Raw genomic sequence first — 12,477 nt, forward strand, 5'->3', positions numbered from 1 at the left:
AGGCATGTATATGATTTGACTTAGGAAATACATGGACCCGTCACACAGTCACTATGCTCAACAGAAGTATGAATAAGCTCACCTCAGGGTTTCAGAAACAGGCTTAGAGAGAGCCTATCTTCCAGGCACATTTGTGCAGCTAGTTGTGCAATTCAAACTTGGGCTGGTAATCCCACTTCTGCTGGATTTCTAGCTCGCATAGACAGCTAGCTTGCTAAGGGTAATAGCTTTTACCTGCCCCTGGTAACTTCAGAACCTAGTGCAGTGCCTGCCACATGAGACACGTTCTTTCAAAATGAGCTCCGAGTGTGTGCTGCTCCAGGCACTGTGTCGATGTGTGCACTTGGAGGCCAGGACAGGATATTGGATGTTCACTCCTATTGCTTTCTGCTTTATTGACTTTATTGAGTCTCTTGCTGAACAGGGACTTCACCCTTTTCATGAGGCTTGCTGGCCAGCAAGCTCTAAGGATCTGCCTGTCCCTGCCCCTAAAGCTAGGGCTATAGGCACACGGTGCAGCTATGATCAGCTTTTTTACATGGGGGCTGGGGATTTGAACTCAGTTCCTTCTGCTTGTGGAACAAGCGCTCTTAGCCACTGAGCCGATTCCTCAGTCTCCACAGAGTTTTGTTGCATGTCTAAATGAAATTAGACATTCCAATTAATGGCCCATTCTCTTGAGCACTAGCTGGGATCGTTTCTGGAGGATGAGATCTGGCTTTCAGCCGTTGGAAGACTTTGGGTGGCTGCTACATGTGTATTTGGCTTTTCTCAAGCAGGACAAGGTAGGGCTAGATTATGATCGGTGACAGTGTGTCTAGGGGAGGCAGGGAGCAGACTCTGTCCAAGAGAGAAGGGGGACTCATGATAGCTCAGCTGGTAAAGTGTTTCTGTATAATAATGAGGACATGAATCTGACCACCCAATACTGGGCATAATGGCTTGGGGTTGCCATACCATCACTTAGAAGTCAAACAGATTCCTGGAGCTCACTGTCCAGCAAGTCCAGCCAAATATATGCATTTCAGGATAGCAAGAGCTACTGTCTCAACAACCATGACAACAAAACCAAGGGGGATGTGATCTGAAGAATGACACCTGGGGTTGATTTCTGGCCTCCACCTACATGCGCACATTTGTGTACATGCATAGCTTGCTGCCCACAACATGTGTACCTTGACATGTCAGAAAGTGGGTGGAGTGATAGATATCAGAAAGCCTGGAGCTGCGAGCCTGGAACTCTAAGAAGGTAGAGAGTGTCATGGCCTGTCTTAGTTAGGGTTTACTGCTGTGAACAGATACCATGACCAAGTCAACTCTTATATAGCCAACATTTTTGGGGGGCTGGCTTACGGTTCAGTGGTTCAGTCCATTATCATCAAGGCAGGAGCATAAAGCAGCATCCAGGCAGGCATGGTGCAGGAGGAGCTGAGGGTTCTACATCTTCATCTGAAGACTGCTAGAAGACTGGCTTCCAGGCAGCTAGGACAAGGGTCTTAAAGCCCACACCCACAGTGACACACCTACTCCAACAAGGTCACACCTCCTAATAGTGCCACTCCCTGATCAAAGCATATACAAACCATCACATGGCCTTTCTCTTGGGCCATGTAGACTGAGCATAGAGCTGGCTTGGGAGTGTGGCTCTGGGCTCTCTTGTAGGAGTGAGGCTCCTGCAGGCCAGCCCTGCAGGAACATAGGTTCCTGCCTTGTGAACCAAGAACTTTTGGATTCTGCTCACCAAAACTGGATATGAGAACTCAAGGGGTTATAGAGCAGTGGTTAGTTTCTAGTGGCTGAGAAGAACAAAGCATGTGGGAGTGGGGCAGCTATTGAGAAGGCAGATATGCCTGAGCTTTCAATTGTACAAGTGAGCAAGGGAAGGAGTCACGAGGGTAAAGCCCATCTCGGGGAAAACCAGGCTGAAACAGGAGAAGAGAAACAGTGGAAGCTGGAGAGGATTGAGTTTACAGGAAATCGACACTTGGAGTTTTGTGGAAACTGGTGCTTTGGATTTGGACACAGCAGAACTGTAAATGTGGATACTATGTAAATACCGTTCCTAATTCAAAAAGTCTGGAAGGTTCAAATGAGATAATCTTTCTGAGGGCCCTCTGACAAGTATGGAGGAAGATGTTTGTGGTTGAGATAAAAAGACACTGAATGTAGAGTCTGAGGAAACAGAGCTCAAAAGCTGGTGGGCACCGGGGAGGAGAGAAATCCCTGGTCCTCTCCTTTGCCTCTGGGCCCTGGGCCAGTGAAGTGACAATAACTGTTCTTTTCCAGGAAGTTCTAAGGGCTCTGATACTTAATATTGATGGACAACTTGACTGGATTTAGAATCACCTAGGAAACAGACCTCTGGGTGTGTCTATGACGGGTTTCCACAGAGGAAGGAAGCCCCACCCTGACATGGGTGGTAATACCCCATGGACTGGGGACTGAATTTAATAAAATGGATAAAGGAAAAAGGAAGTTGAACTCACCTGGCTTCCTGACTGCAGATACACTATGAACAGCTGCCTTGAGCCCTACCCCAAGCCTTCTGTCGAGATGGTCAGTGCCCTCAAATCATGAGTAAAGTGAACCTTTATTAGGAGTTGATATTGTTATCATTTGTCACTACGGTCCAAAAAACCTATCATGGCTGTGTTAGTCTCCTTGGACTTAAAGCAGTAAAAGGCCACCAGGTGGGTGACATAAAATTATGGGACATCATTCTTAGTTCTGGAAGACAGACCGTTCAAAAATTAAACCTTTCCTTTGTCTTCCTGTTTCTGAAAAGCCTTGGTTGTGGCTGAGGCTGTAGCTGTGAGTGTGGCTGAGGCTGTGGCTAAGGCTGTGGCTGTAGCTGAGGCTGTGGCTGAGGCTGAGGCTGTGGCTGAGGCTGTGGCTGTGGCTGTGGCTAAAACTGTGGCTGAGGCTGTGGCTAAGGCTGTGGCTGTGGCTGATGCTGTGGCTATGGCTGAGGTTGAGGCTGTGGCTATGACTAAAGCTGTGGCTGTGGCTGTGGCTGTGACTGAGGCTGTGGCTATGGCTGAAGTTGTGGCTAAGGCTGTGGCTAAGGCTGAGGCTGAGGTTGAGGCTGAGCCTATATGGCTCCACTCTCCACTTCTATCTTCACATGGCCATCTGTCCCAAACCTTTCTGTCTGTCCTCTCAGCTTTTTACAAGGACAACTCATTGGACTTGGGGACCATACTAAGAGCAGGATGATATCATCTTGAGATCCTGAGCTAATCTCATCTATGAAGACCTCATTTACTAATATGCTCATGCTCTCAGGGTCCAGATGGACAGTTGGATGTTGACATGACTTTTGAGGGGAGAGGCGTCATTCAACCAACTACAGCATCCAACCTGGAATGAAGCTAGATAACTAGTATGCGTAAAATATTTTCCTCTCTCTCTCTCTCTCTCTCTCTCTCTCTCTCTCTCTCTCTCTCTCTCTCTCTCTCTCTCTCTCTCTCTCTCTCTCACACACACACACACACACACACACACCAAATCACCTCTGCTCTGAACTCTAAGAGTACCTGGTACTTTCTTGTGACCCACTGTGGATTATCAACTTGTCCATTCATGCAGATTCATGAGGCATTCCCTCTGTTTGGTTTGGTCCCAGAACCTAGGGATTTGGCCCGTGCCCCCTCTCCATGGTGTGTGTGTGTGGGGGGGAACAAAGCTCTCCCTCACCCCTTTCCTTTGGGGATCTCACAGCAACTCTTCAGGTCCCACACACTCCCCTTCAGATACCTCAGGAAACCTTTTACCGAAGATACTGCACGAGGGACTGAAATACCTGTGAGCCTAAAAGTGGGGTGCTGAGACACCATCATAGGAGCAGCATGTCCTAGGGCTGCGGCTGATGCCAGGAAGGAAGGGCTATGAAGAGGAGGGAGCCAGGCTTTTAGAAGTCCTCCCCTAACTCCCCACAATCAGGGCATAGAGTACAGAGAATTAGGTCTGTGGTGTTCACCAAATTTTGGCCATCTTTGCCCTCCTCATGCTTCTTGTCAGCCCTTGCAAAGCTTTTTGAGGGGACTACGAAGAAGTGGGAATATATGACACAGACGTTATGTGTCTGGAGAAAAGATCCAGCACCACGAATCCTCCCAGGCTGTGCAATAAGGAGGCTTTCCAAAGCCGGCTATGCCCTGCCTCTGAGTCACCAACAACACACTCTTGTTTCTCCTACTCTACAGGCAGCAGGTTCTGAGTCAGGAGGATGAGAGGGGGTGAGAAGATAACAAGCAGCACTGGTTCCAGAAGCTTCTCTGGCTTGAAATGTTCTGAAATGGCCATGGGCAAACCAGAGAGGCAGATCTGCCCGGCATCCCTAGAAGGGTCACTCACCAGCATTGTTCTGTTGTTTGGTGTTTTTGATGTAGGCTGAGAACTTGGAGAAGATGTCTATGCCCGCAGTGTTAGATTCCCGGTGTTTTGCAGCCAGTTTGGGGTACCTGGAAGGGAAGCCATGGAGTTCAATGATGCTAGAAGAACAGGACTCTTCAGTAGCGATCTTATCTGCATCACAGGGAGCGGTGTTCCCTTTTCTGGCTGGAGCTACCATCTTTTGGGATTTAACCATCATTCCACGGGGAGGGTGGGCACACAACCCTCAATCATTATCAAGGAAATCAGAGGCCAGTAAGGTGCTGAAAGACTTAACCAGGGTGATTTGGTCTGTTAGGCAAGGAACCAGGTTGGCACCCATAGCCCTCTTCCTGAAATGGCCCAGGAGACACAGCAACACAGGGCTGGCCTCTGAGTCAGGTGGGGTTTCTGATATGTCCCCTGAACTTATAAAAACGCCTGTCTATTCACTACCACAATCCTAGCTGCCCAGAGCTGGCGGGTGCCTGGGTCCACAGCACCAAGGTCCTAAGTCATGTCTCAAAGGAAAAGTGTCCCTTGTGTGCTTCTAAAATGTCTCTCTGGTGCTTATTATACGTGCAGGCTAAGAGTAACTTAACCCGGCTCCACTCGCAAGTCATGTGTTTTTTATCACTTGGATTTCCAAGCATGGAGGGAGATTTACAATGATCCTACTCTATCCCTTGCACTGTTTCTCATTTTGAAGTGAAAAAAGAAAAAAGAAAGAAAAACCATGCAAGAGGTTGGCCAGGTTTAGGATCCTTGGTGTTGAAACTGAATGAGGAGTAAGCTCACATGTGTGGAAATCCTTGGGTTTACCCAATACCATCATCCCATGGGTAATGCTAATTATTCATTTCATAAAAGAATTCTTAATATTCATTAAAAATTCATTTCACAAGATCATTCTGTACATGACCAGGCAGATGGTCAATTTATCATTATTAACAATAAGTGCAGGGCTGTGTGATCTGGAGGGGGGAGTTTCACTGTATGCGTCTAGGTTGTTTTGTCTATTAATCAAAATTCTTTTCTTCAGATTTTATGTTTTTAACCACAATGGAGTCTTTAAAAATCACGTGCCGTGGGGTTTGGGAGCCAGGCCAGCCAGTAAGGATGGTGAGAAACCGCCTGAATCTGACTCCCAGAATCTCTGTCAGGAGAGGATGGTAGCAAGCTTGTAATCCTGGGGCTGGAGTAGTGAGGCAGGGGGAATTCTGGGGTCCAGTGGCCAGCAGGGGTAGACTAACTCATGAATTTTAGGCTGGGAAGATGTTGATTCTTGTAAGACAAGAGAGGAAGTGTCACCTGAGGAATGCCACTCTGTTCTCCATACATACTTGTGCACATGGGCACACACCTGCACTTGTACACACAAGTCATTTGTCATTGTTCTTTCATTCCTTTCTTCTTCAATGATCTCATTAGCTAGGACTGCCCCACTCTTGGAGCCACGGCAGACTATTTGTTTAATTTTGTGTTTGATTGATTGCTGATTGATTGATTGATTGATTGATTGACTGATTTTGCCATGACAGGTTTAATGTCAGAGACGCAGCGTTTGGAAAAGCCCTCAGGAATATATTGGTCCCAGCTCTTCACCACAGTCACTAGGCAGGTACAGAGGGAGCTACTGATCCCATTTTGTAGCAAAGGCTGTTGGAGACCCAAGGCAAACCAATCACTTAAGGGCCTTAGTGTGGGACCAATAAGAAACTGACTTGGAGACTCTGAAGCAGTGAGTATCCTTCGTACTTGATGCTCTCATGATGGGAAAATTACCTTGCACGGAGTGGCCACTGTGTTCTGGACACAGCCCTGAGCTTCATAGGCAACTCTGTCTCATGGGTGAATAAGAGCAGTCCTGATCTGGGAAGTTCCTGTCTCTGCTTCGTAAGTCCTGGCATCACAGACAGCAGCCACGTCTGCCTGGCTTTTAAGTGGGCTCTAATGCTCTGAGCTTAGGGACTCACACTTGTGGGAGTGCCTCTCCTTCTTGGAGTGGAGAGGCAACCTCCTAAGATTCCATAAGCTTTGGAGGTTACACGTCTATAAAGCTCCTCCCTAAGGTTACCCCGGGAAGGGCAAGCTCCTTGATGGAACTGGCTTCAAGTTGAGCAGGAGTTCCAGGACGCAGTGGACACCCAGGAGTGATTTCATAAGTAGTAACCATGCTGGGATTGACCTTTGAGTTGCCCATGCCCCTATAAATAATCCCAATCATCTCATTGGTTTACCACACTCCATCTGGGTGGAATTGGCTCCCTGGCCTATTGCCATGCCGACCTGGGCTGAATTGACATGTGTGCACGTTGCCTCACAGAGTATCACATAGCTCTTGGGAATCAAGATTGGAAAAGTATCGTTCTGATTGCTTTGTTTTAAGTTTGCCTATTTAGTCGCTGTGCACACGGACTAAATAATGTCCATGGGCTTCTGCACATTTCCCAGTCAGCCATTCTGCAGTCTAGTGACTAGGCTCTAGCCAATGGAATGGGGTGTGCATGTGTGTATGCATGTGCATGTATATGCGTGATGTAACTCCTTTGGGCTCTGGTCTTTGAAAGCACTGTGTGTGCTTCATTTTGTTGTTGTTGTTGTTGTTGTTTTCTCCCTGCTTAAGACATGTTGGAGGTGCTGTATGCACAGCTACAAGGTGGAGGAGCCCCACAGTATCCACTGAGACTATGCTTAAGTGGCACGTGCCCTTGTCATGTCAGGCCACAGCACCACATGTTTCGACAAGAGAGCACCACCTGGCAGCAGAGACCTGAAGCCAAGGCATGGACTCCAGAACCCAAGCTCAACCATCGCGTGGAGGCTTCTGAGACTGCCTCCACCTGTCAGAGCGGCAGGAGAACATTACTCTACTGCTGTAAGAGATCTGTATACACCTTTAAATATAAAACAGTGTATTCTCAGTGCCTTGATTGTGAGCCTCAGATTATGGCTACCACCTGACTGATGCCACGGCATACCATGTAACCAGACCATTTTTGATTAGCATCCAGGATTCTATTTTTTTTCTTCCTTCGGTTATTTGTGTGTGCATGTGGCATGCTTATGTGTGGAGGTGTGTGTGCATGTGTGTGTGTGTGCGTGTGTGTGTGTGTGTTTGTGTGTGTGCGTGTGCATATGGGAGCTCCGAGGTTGATGTTTGGAATCATTCTCCATCAGACTGCACCTTTCTCTTATTTGCTGAGCCTGTGTCTCCCAGTCAAACCCAGAGCTCCCCAGTGTGGCTAGTCAAGCTGTCCAGCTTGCTCTGGGGGATCCCCTACTTCTGCCTTCCAATGATGAAATTACAGGGAGGTCACTATGCCCACTAGGCAGTTAAGGGAATTTCTAAACCCTGGTCTTAATGCTTGCATGGCAAACATTAAGTGCTGAGCCACCTCACCGGCCCCTCACCTCTGAATTCTTATCCTAACTTCTATGCGCTCAGATTATTTTATAATAGTCAGCTTTATGCAATGTCCTCTGAAACTCATGCAGTCCCAGATTTGGGGCTGAAAGAGATCTTGGAGAACACTGGTTGGTAGCCCTTCCTTCACTTTCAAGAAGATCAAATAAGAAGGGAGGGAGCCTTGTCTAAAGTCACCCAGGATATACAGTTGGTTTTGAGGTGGTCAAGCTTCTCTGTTCTGAATCCTAGCAGCTTTGGTTATGGGATGGAGATGGTTCTGGTTACGGCCCAGGCATGTCTCGATATATAACTCTGCATGAGCTTCTCTGCATGAGCCTCTTCCCAGCACTAAGTGGACCAGTCCACAGAAAGGAGGGTCGTTAGTCTCATTTAGAAACTACTTGCGATTCGCTGGACTCCTCATCTTGACACCAAATACTCTCTGGAACCACACATAATTTTTTTTAAGTGTTGGAATATTTGTGTGTGATTTCTTCTCCTTTAAAAAAACAAAAGCTGAGAGAGAAAAATCTTGGCTCTCTGGAAATTTTTACAAACAGCAGCATGATAAGAAACACATGGCCTCCTCACAGCATCAGGAAACGGGGAGTTCTGCTGCCCCCTGGAGAGGCATAAGGGCCAAGCAACACTACTCTGTGAGCCTCTGGATGGGGGCCACCCCACCTTTCAGCCTGGGTTAAGGGGGGGATTGGCTAAGCTGGTGGCTTGGGAGCAGACTGTCAGGACTCTGAGGCTGGAGCTGAGGCACTGGCTCGGTGCTAGTTACTGGCCAATATCTGGAGCACCTGCCCCCACCTGATGGGCACAGAGGCATCTAAGAGCACTTTCTGTGAACAGCATCCTGAGCAGTTGATCGTCACCTTACTTCAGAAGACCTCTGAAGTCATTCATTTAATGAGCTTGAGGAGCTAAATGGTCAGTTCACCAGCCTGGCAGGAAGGGCCTCCATCACACCTCTCACACCTAACTGAAATCCAGAAGAGACCTAGGCTGGAAGCAGTGTGTTCAGAATCAATGGCATTATGGAGCAGGGTGGGGCATCTAGAGCGGCCCTGTCCAGCACTTCCAGCCCCTGCTTGAACCATGGGAGCTTACAAGCTGATTAAAAAGACAATGGATCTGATAAAGACCTTATTCAAGAAGGATATCCATAAAGCCGTGAAATCTATAATCCCAGGGTCTTTATGTCCCTCTCATCTTACTGGGGACACAGACCAAGATGACAAGAGCTAAGGGGCTTGGCTAACCTGAGTATCAAGGACTAGGACAGGAAATGGTCTGGGGCAGAGGGTGTTCTTTCACAGAGGAGGCTTAAAGCAAGAGCAGAGATGGGAAAGGTCAAGATGACACTTGTGTCCCCTGGCAGAGCGAGCAGTATATCCCATCTATCGGCTTGGCAGAAGACTGTGTGGACAGCCCTACCCTTCATTTCTGGTGCTTCTGTTCTCCTTGCTAGACTCGGTGGATGTAGACATTCCTCAACAGGAGGATTTGTTCCGAAGAGACAACAATAACCTAACCAGGCATTGTCTGGACTCTGCCCGAGTCAGTGAAAACAGGTTTTCACATGGGATTTGCAACTAGTACAAGCAACAAATGAGGCTGAGTCCCAGGAGAGCAAGAAGGAGTGAGGAGTCAGCCCCTTCGGGGCACATCCACCTGAGGAGTTGGCTGGTGTTCTGTTCGAAGATACACTGGGCTTCTGGCTGCTGCCTGTTAGGTGACGTGTGTGTGGCTCACTGTTGATTGAACTTATTCCCTGATTGAAAGTCTGTACCCAGGGCTGGAAAGATGGCTCAGCAGTCAAGAACACTGAATGCTCTTTCAGAGATCCTGAGTTCAATTCTCAACAACCACATGGTGGCTCACAACCATCATTCATGGGATCCGATGCCCTCTTCTGGTGTGTCTGAAGAGAGGGACATTGAACTCACATATATAAAATAAATAAATAAATAAATACATCTTTTAAAAATAAATGGCCACAGGCCACTTCCCCCTCAGTGTGAAAATGACCTGTCCTAATATGATGACAAAGGATGCTCTTAAGGGAGTGTGGTTCCTTGCTTAAGGCTTCCTTAGGGAATCGGGGACCAGTAATCATCCAACAGTAAGGCACCATTGGTTACCATGGTTACCACTGGTTACCATGGGCTATCCCACTGTACCAGACCATAAAACAAGGATAAGGACAGCCCTTTCTCCCAGGTATCAGAGCTGATGAGAGTGTGATGTCACAGAGCTCAGCGCCTGGCACAGCCCAGGAGCGACATTTGCTGACAGGTAAACAGAACTTTGAGAGAAACACAGAAAAAAATGATCATATTCTAACTCTGCTTTCCTTCCTGAGAATGCAGGTACGTCCTTGGGGCAGGAACTCAGAGTTTCTCGTGTGACAGGATTGCACCAACTGAGCCGTATCCCCAACCCTTTACACGGCTTTCCTTCCCAGCAGCCAGGGAAAGTCTTACAGCTGACAACGGCCCAGCTTACAGATCTTACAGCTGAAGATCCTTCTGTGGTGACCCTGCAGCACTGAGCTCATGCCTGACTCTGTCAGGAACACCGGGTTTCCAGTGTAACAATGAGGTAGGATGGTTTTCATCTCTGATTACTGTATTCTGCAATTAATGAGCCCAGACTTGGCCATCTTTTAGACTATGTCTCTTACCTCCTCTTGTATCAGTAATAGCTAATCTGCCCCCGTAAGAACTCTCAGCTCCTACACCTGCCAGTCCCAATCTATATTTGTATGTATGTATGTATGTATGTATGTATGTATGTATGTATGTGGCTTGCTCATACTTATGGCTCCTGGTGTGGTCTCAGGCACCAGCTGTCTCTTTCCTGGTTTGTCATCATTAAATCAGCCTTTTATCCCTTCTACTGAAGATGAAGAAGTTTGCACAATCTTGAGCTTTTCAGGAGAATAAAGCTGGTGGGGGGAGAGGGAGAGGGGGAGAGAGAGGGAGAGGGAGAGGGAGAGGGAGAGGGAGGAGAGGGAGAGGGAGAGGGAGAGGGAGAGGGAGAGGGAGAGGGAGAGGGAGAGGGAGAGGGAGAGGGAGAGGGAGAGGGAGAGGGAGAGGGAGAGGGAGAGGGAGGAGAGGGAGAGGGAGAGGGAGAGGGAGAGGGAGAGGGAGAGGGAGAGGGAGAGGGAGAGGGAGAGGGAGAGGGAGAGGGAGAGGGAGGAGGGAGAGGGAGAGGGAGAGGGAGAGAGGAGAGGGAGATTCCCAGGTCCCCTAAAGTCACTCTGTAGGAACTGACTGGCAATACCTATGGGTAACTTGGCATACTTTGGGATTGGGGTTCCATTTTGCAAAACCTCAAACTGAAGCAGCCCTACTGGAAATCTGCCTTCCCACAGCTAACTCTCTCCCTGTCCATAGGTCTGTAAAGAATCAGCTCATTACTTCTCAGGGGTTAGGGTCTCCTCCAGGAACTCTTCAATCTTGTTGACATCCGTCTTCACATCCCCATTGAAGGTCAGGAAGGGCGGGTGCGTGCCAGGAGCCAGGTTGTGTAGATCGGCTGGCTTTCTGTGGAGAGAGTAAGATTCCAGTGATGGTGTGAACCATTGGCCCTCTTGTTCTGAGAAGCCTATGGCATTAACTCTGGTCTGGGGTTAATCAACATGCCTGTAGCATAACCAGATTTGTGGTACTAGGTGTGAGACAGTAGAAGCTGGATAGAGCTCTGTGGGCCTGTGGTGTGAAACAGAAAACTCATCCAGGGGAAGAAAATGGCAGAAGTAACTCACAAGTCGAAGCTGAACACAACTGAAAAGCCCAGAGAGGATCATGGTGACCGTCTAAATTAGCTCCCGTCTAACTGCACAGGACTGTGCCTCCAAATGCCCTCTTACTAATTATCCCAACAAAACACACAATTCCAGGCTTGACAAATTAACACAGCGGGGCTGAAGAAATGGCTCAGCGGTTAAGGACACGTCCTACTTTTCCAGAGGACCTGAGTTTGGTTCTGAACACTCAAAACAGAAAGATCACAACTGCTAGTCATCCCAGCTTCAGGGGATCTCATACCCCTTTTTGGCCTCCACAAACAATAATAAGTAACACATTGGATCCTAAATGTATTTGAATATTATATTACTATATACATGTGTGTGTGTGTGTGTGTGTGTGTGTTTTGGGGACTTCTTCAAGTTCCAATGCTCCCATTCTGAGTAACATGCATTTTAATATGTAGCAATTAACATCTGGCATTGTTCAATCTCTTCCCGTTCAATATTGCAGATCAGGAAACATTAGGGAGGCTATGGCTAAGGGTTCTACATCAAGAACTATGAGCTGGGCTTGGCGGTCCATTCATTCCTGTTATTCCAGAGCTTGGAAGGCTGGAGCAGGGGGATTGCTACCATTGTGATACCAGCTTGGGCTACAGACTAGAATACTGTCTCGGAAATTAATCAAACAGACAAAGAGTTCCCAACATCTACATTCAGTTTCCAAAACCCACAAGGCAGCTAACAGCTCAGAACTGCCTGTAATTCCAGTTGCAGGAGGACTGATGCCCTCTTCTGGCTTCTTCAGGTACTGCACACACATAGTGAACAGACACACATGCAGGCAAATCAGCCATACACGTATAATAAAAAAATAAATTAAAAAAGGGTTGACTTTAACTGTGAAATTAGAACTCAAAAGTTGGTCTGA

The 12,477-nt window shown here is 47.8% G+C and overlaps 1 protein-coding gene across 2 annotated transcripts in view; it reads right to left on the minus strand.

Annotated features, from left to right (window-relative positions):
- Clic5 (CLIC family member 5) overlaps window positions 1–12,477 on the minus strand; it is a 149,799-nt gene that overhangs the window by 31,035 nt on the left and 106,287 nt on the right. For both annotated transcript variants that reach the window (XM_029471464.2, XM_021149513.3), the window contains exons 3-4: window positions 11,215–11,340; window positions 4,357–4,463 (exon numbers count right to left, since the gene is read on the minus strand). In XM_029471464.2, the coding sequence (XP_029327324.1) occupies window positions 4,357–4,463; window positions 11,215–11,340 (233 nt within the window). The remainder of the gene's footprint in view (window positions 1–4,356; window positions 4,464–11,214; window positions 11,341–12,477) is intronic.

Source organism: Mus caroli, unplaced genomic scaffold (assembly GCF_978045245.1).
Source record: "Mus caroli unplaced genomic scaffold, Mus_caroli_1 scaffold_18, whole genome shotgun sequence".
Lineage (NCBI taxonomy): Eukaryota > Metazoa > Chordata > Mammalia > Rodentia > Muridae > Mus > Mus caroli.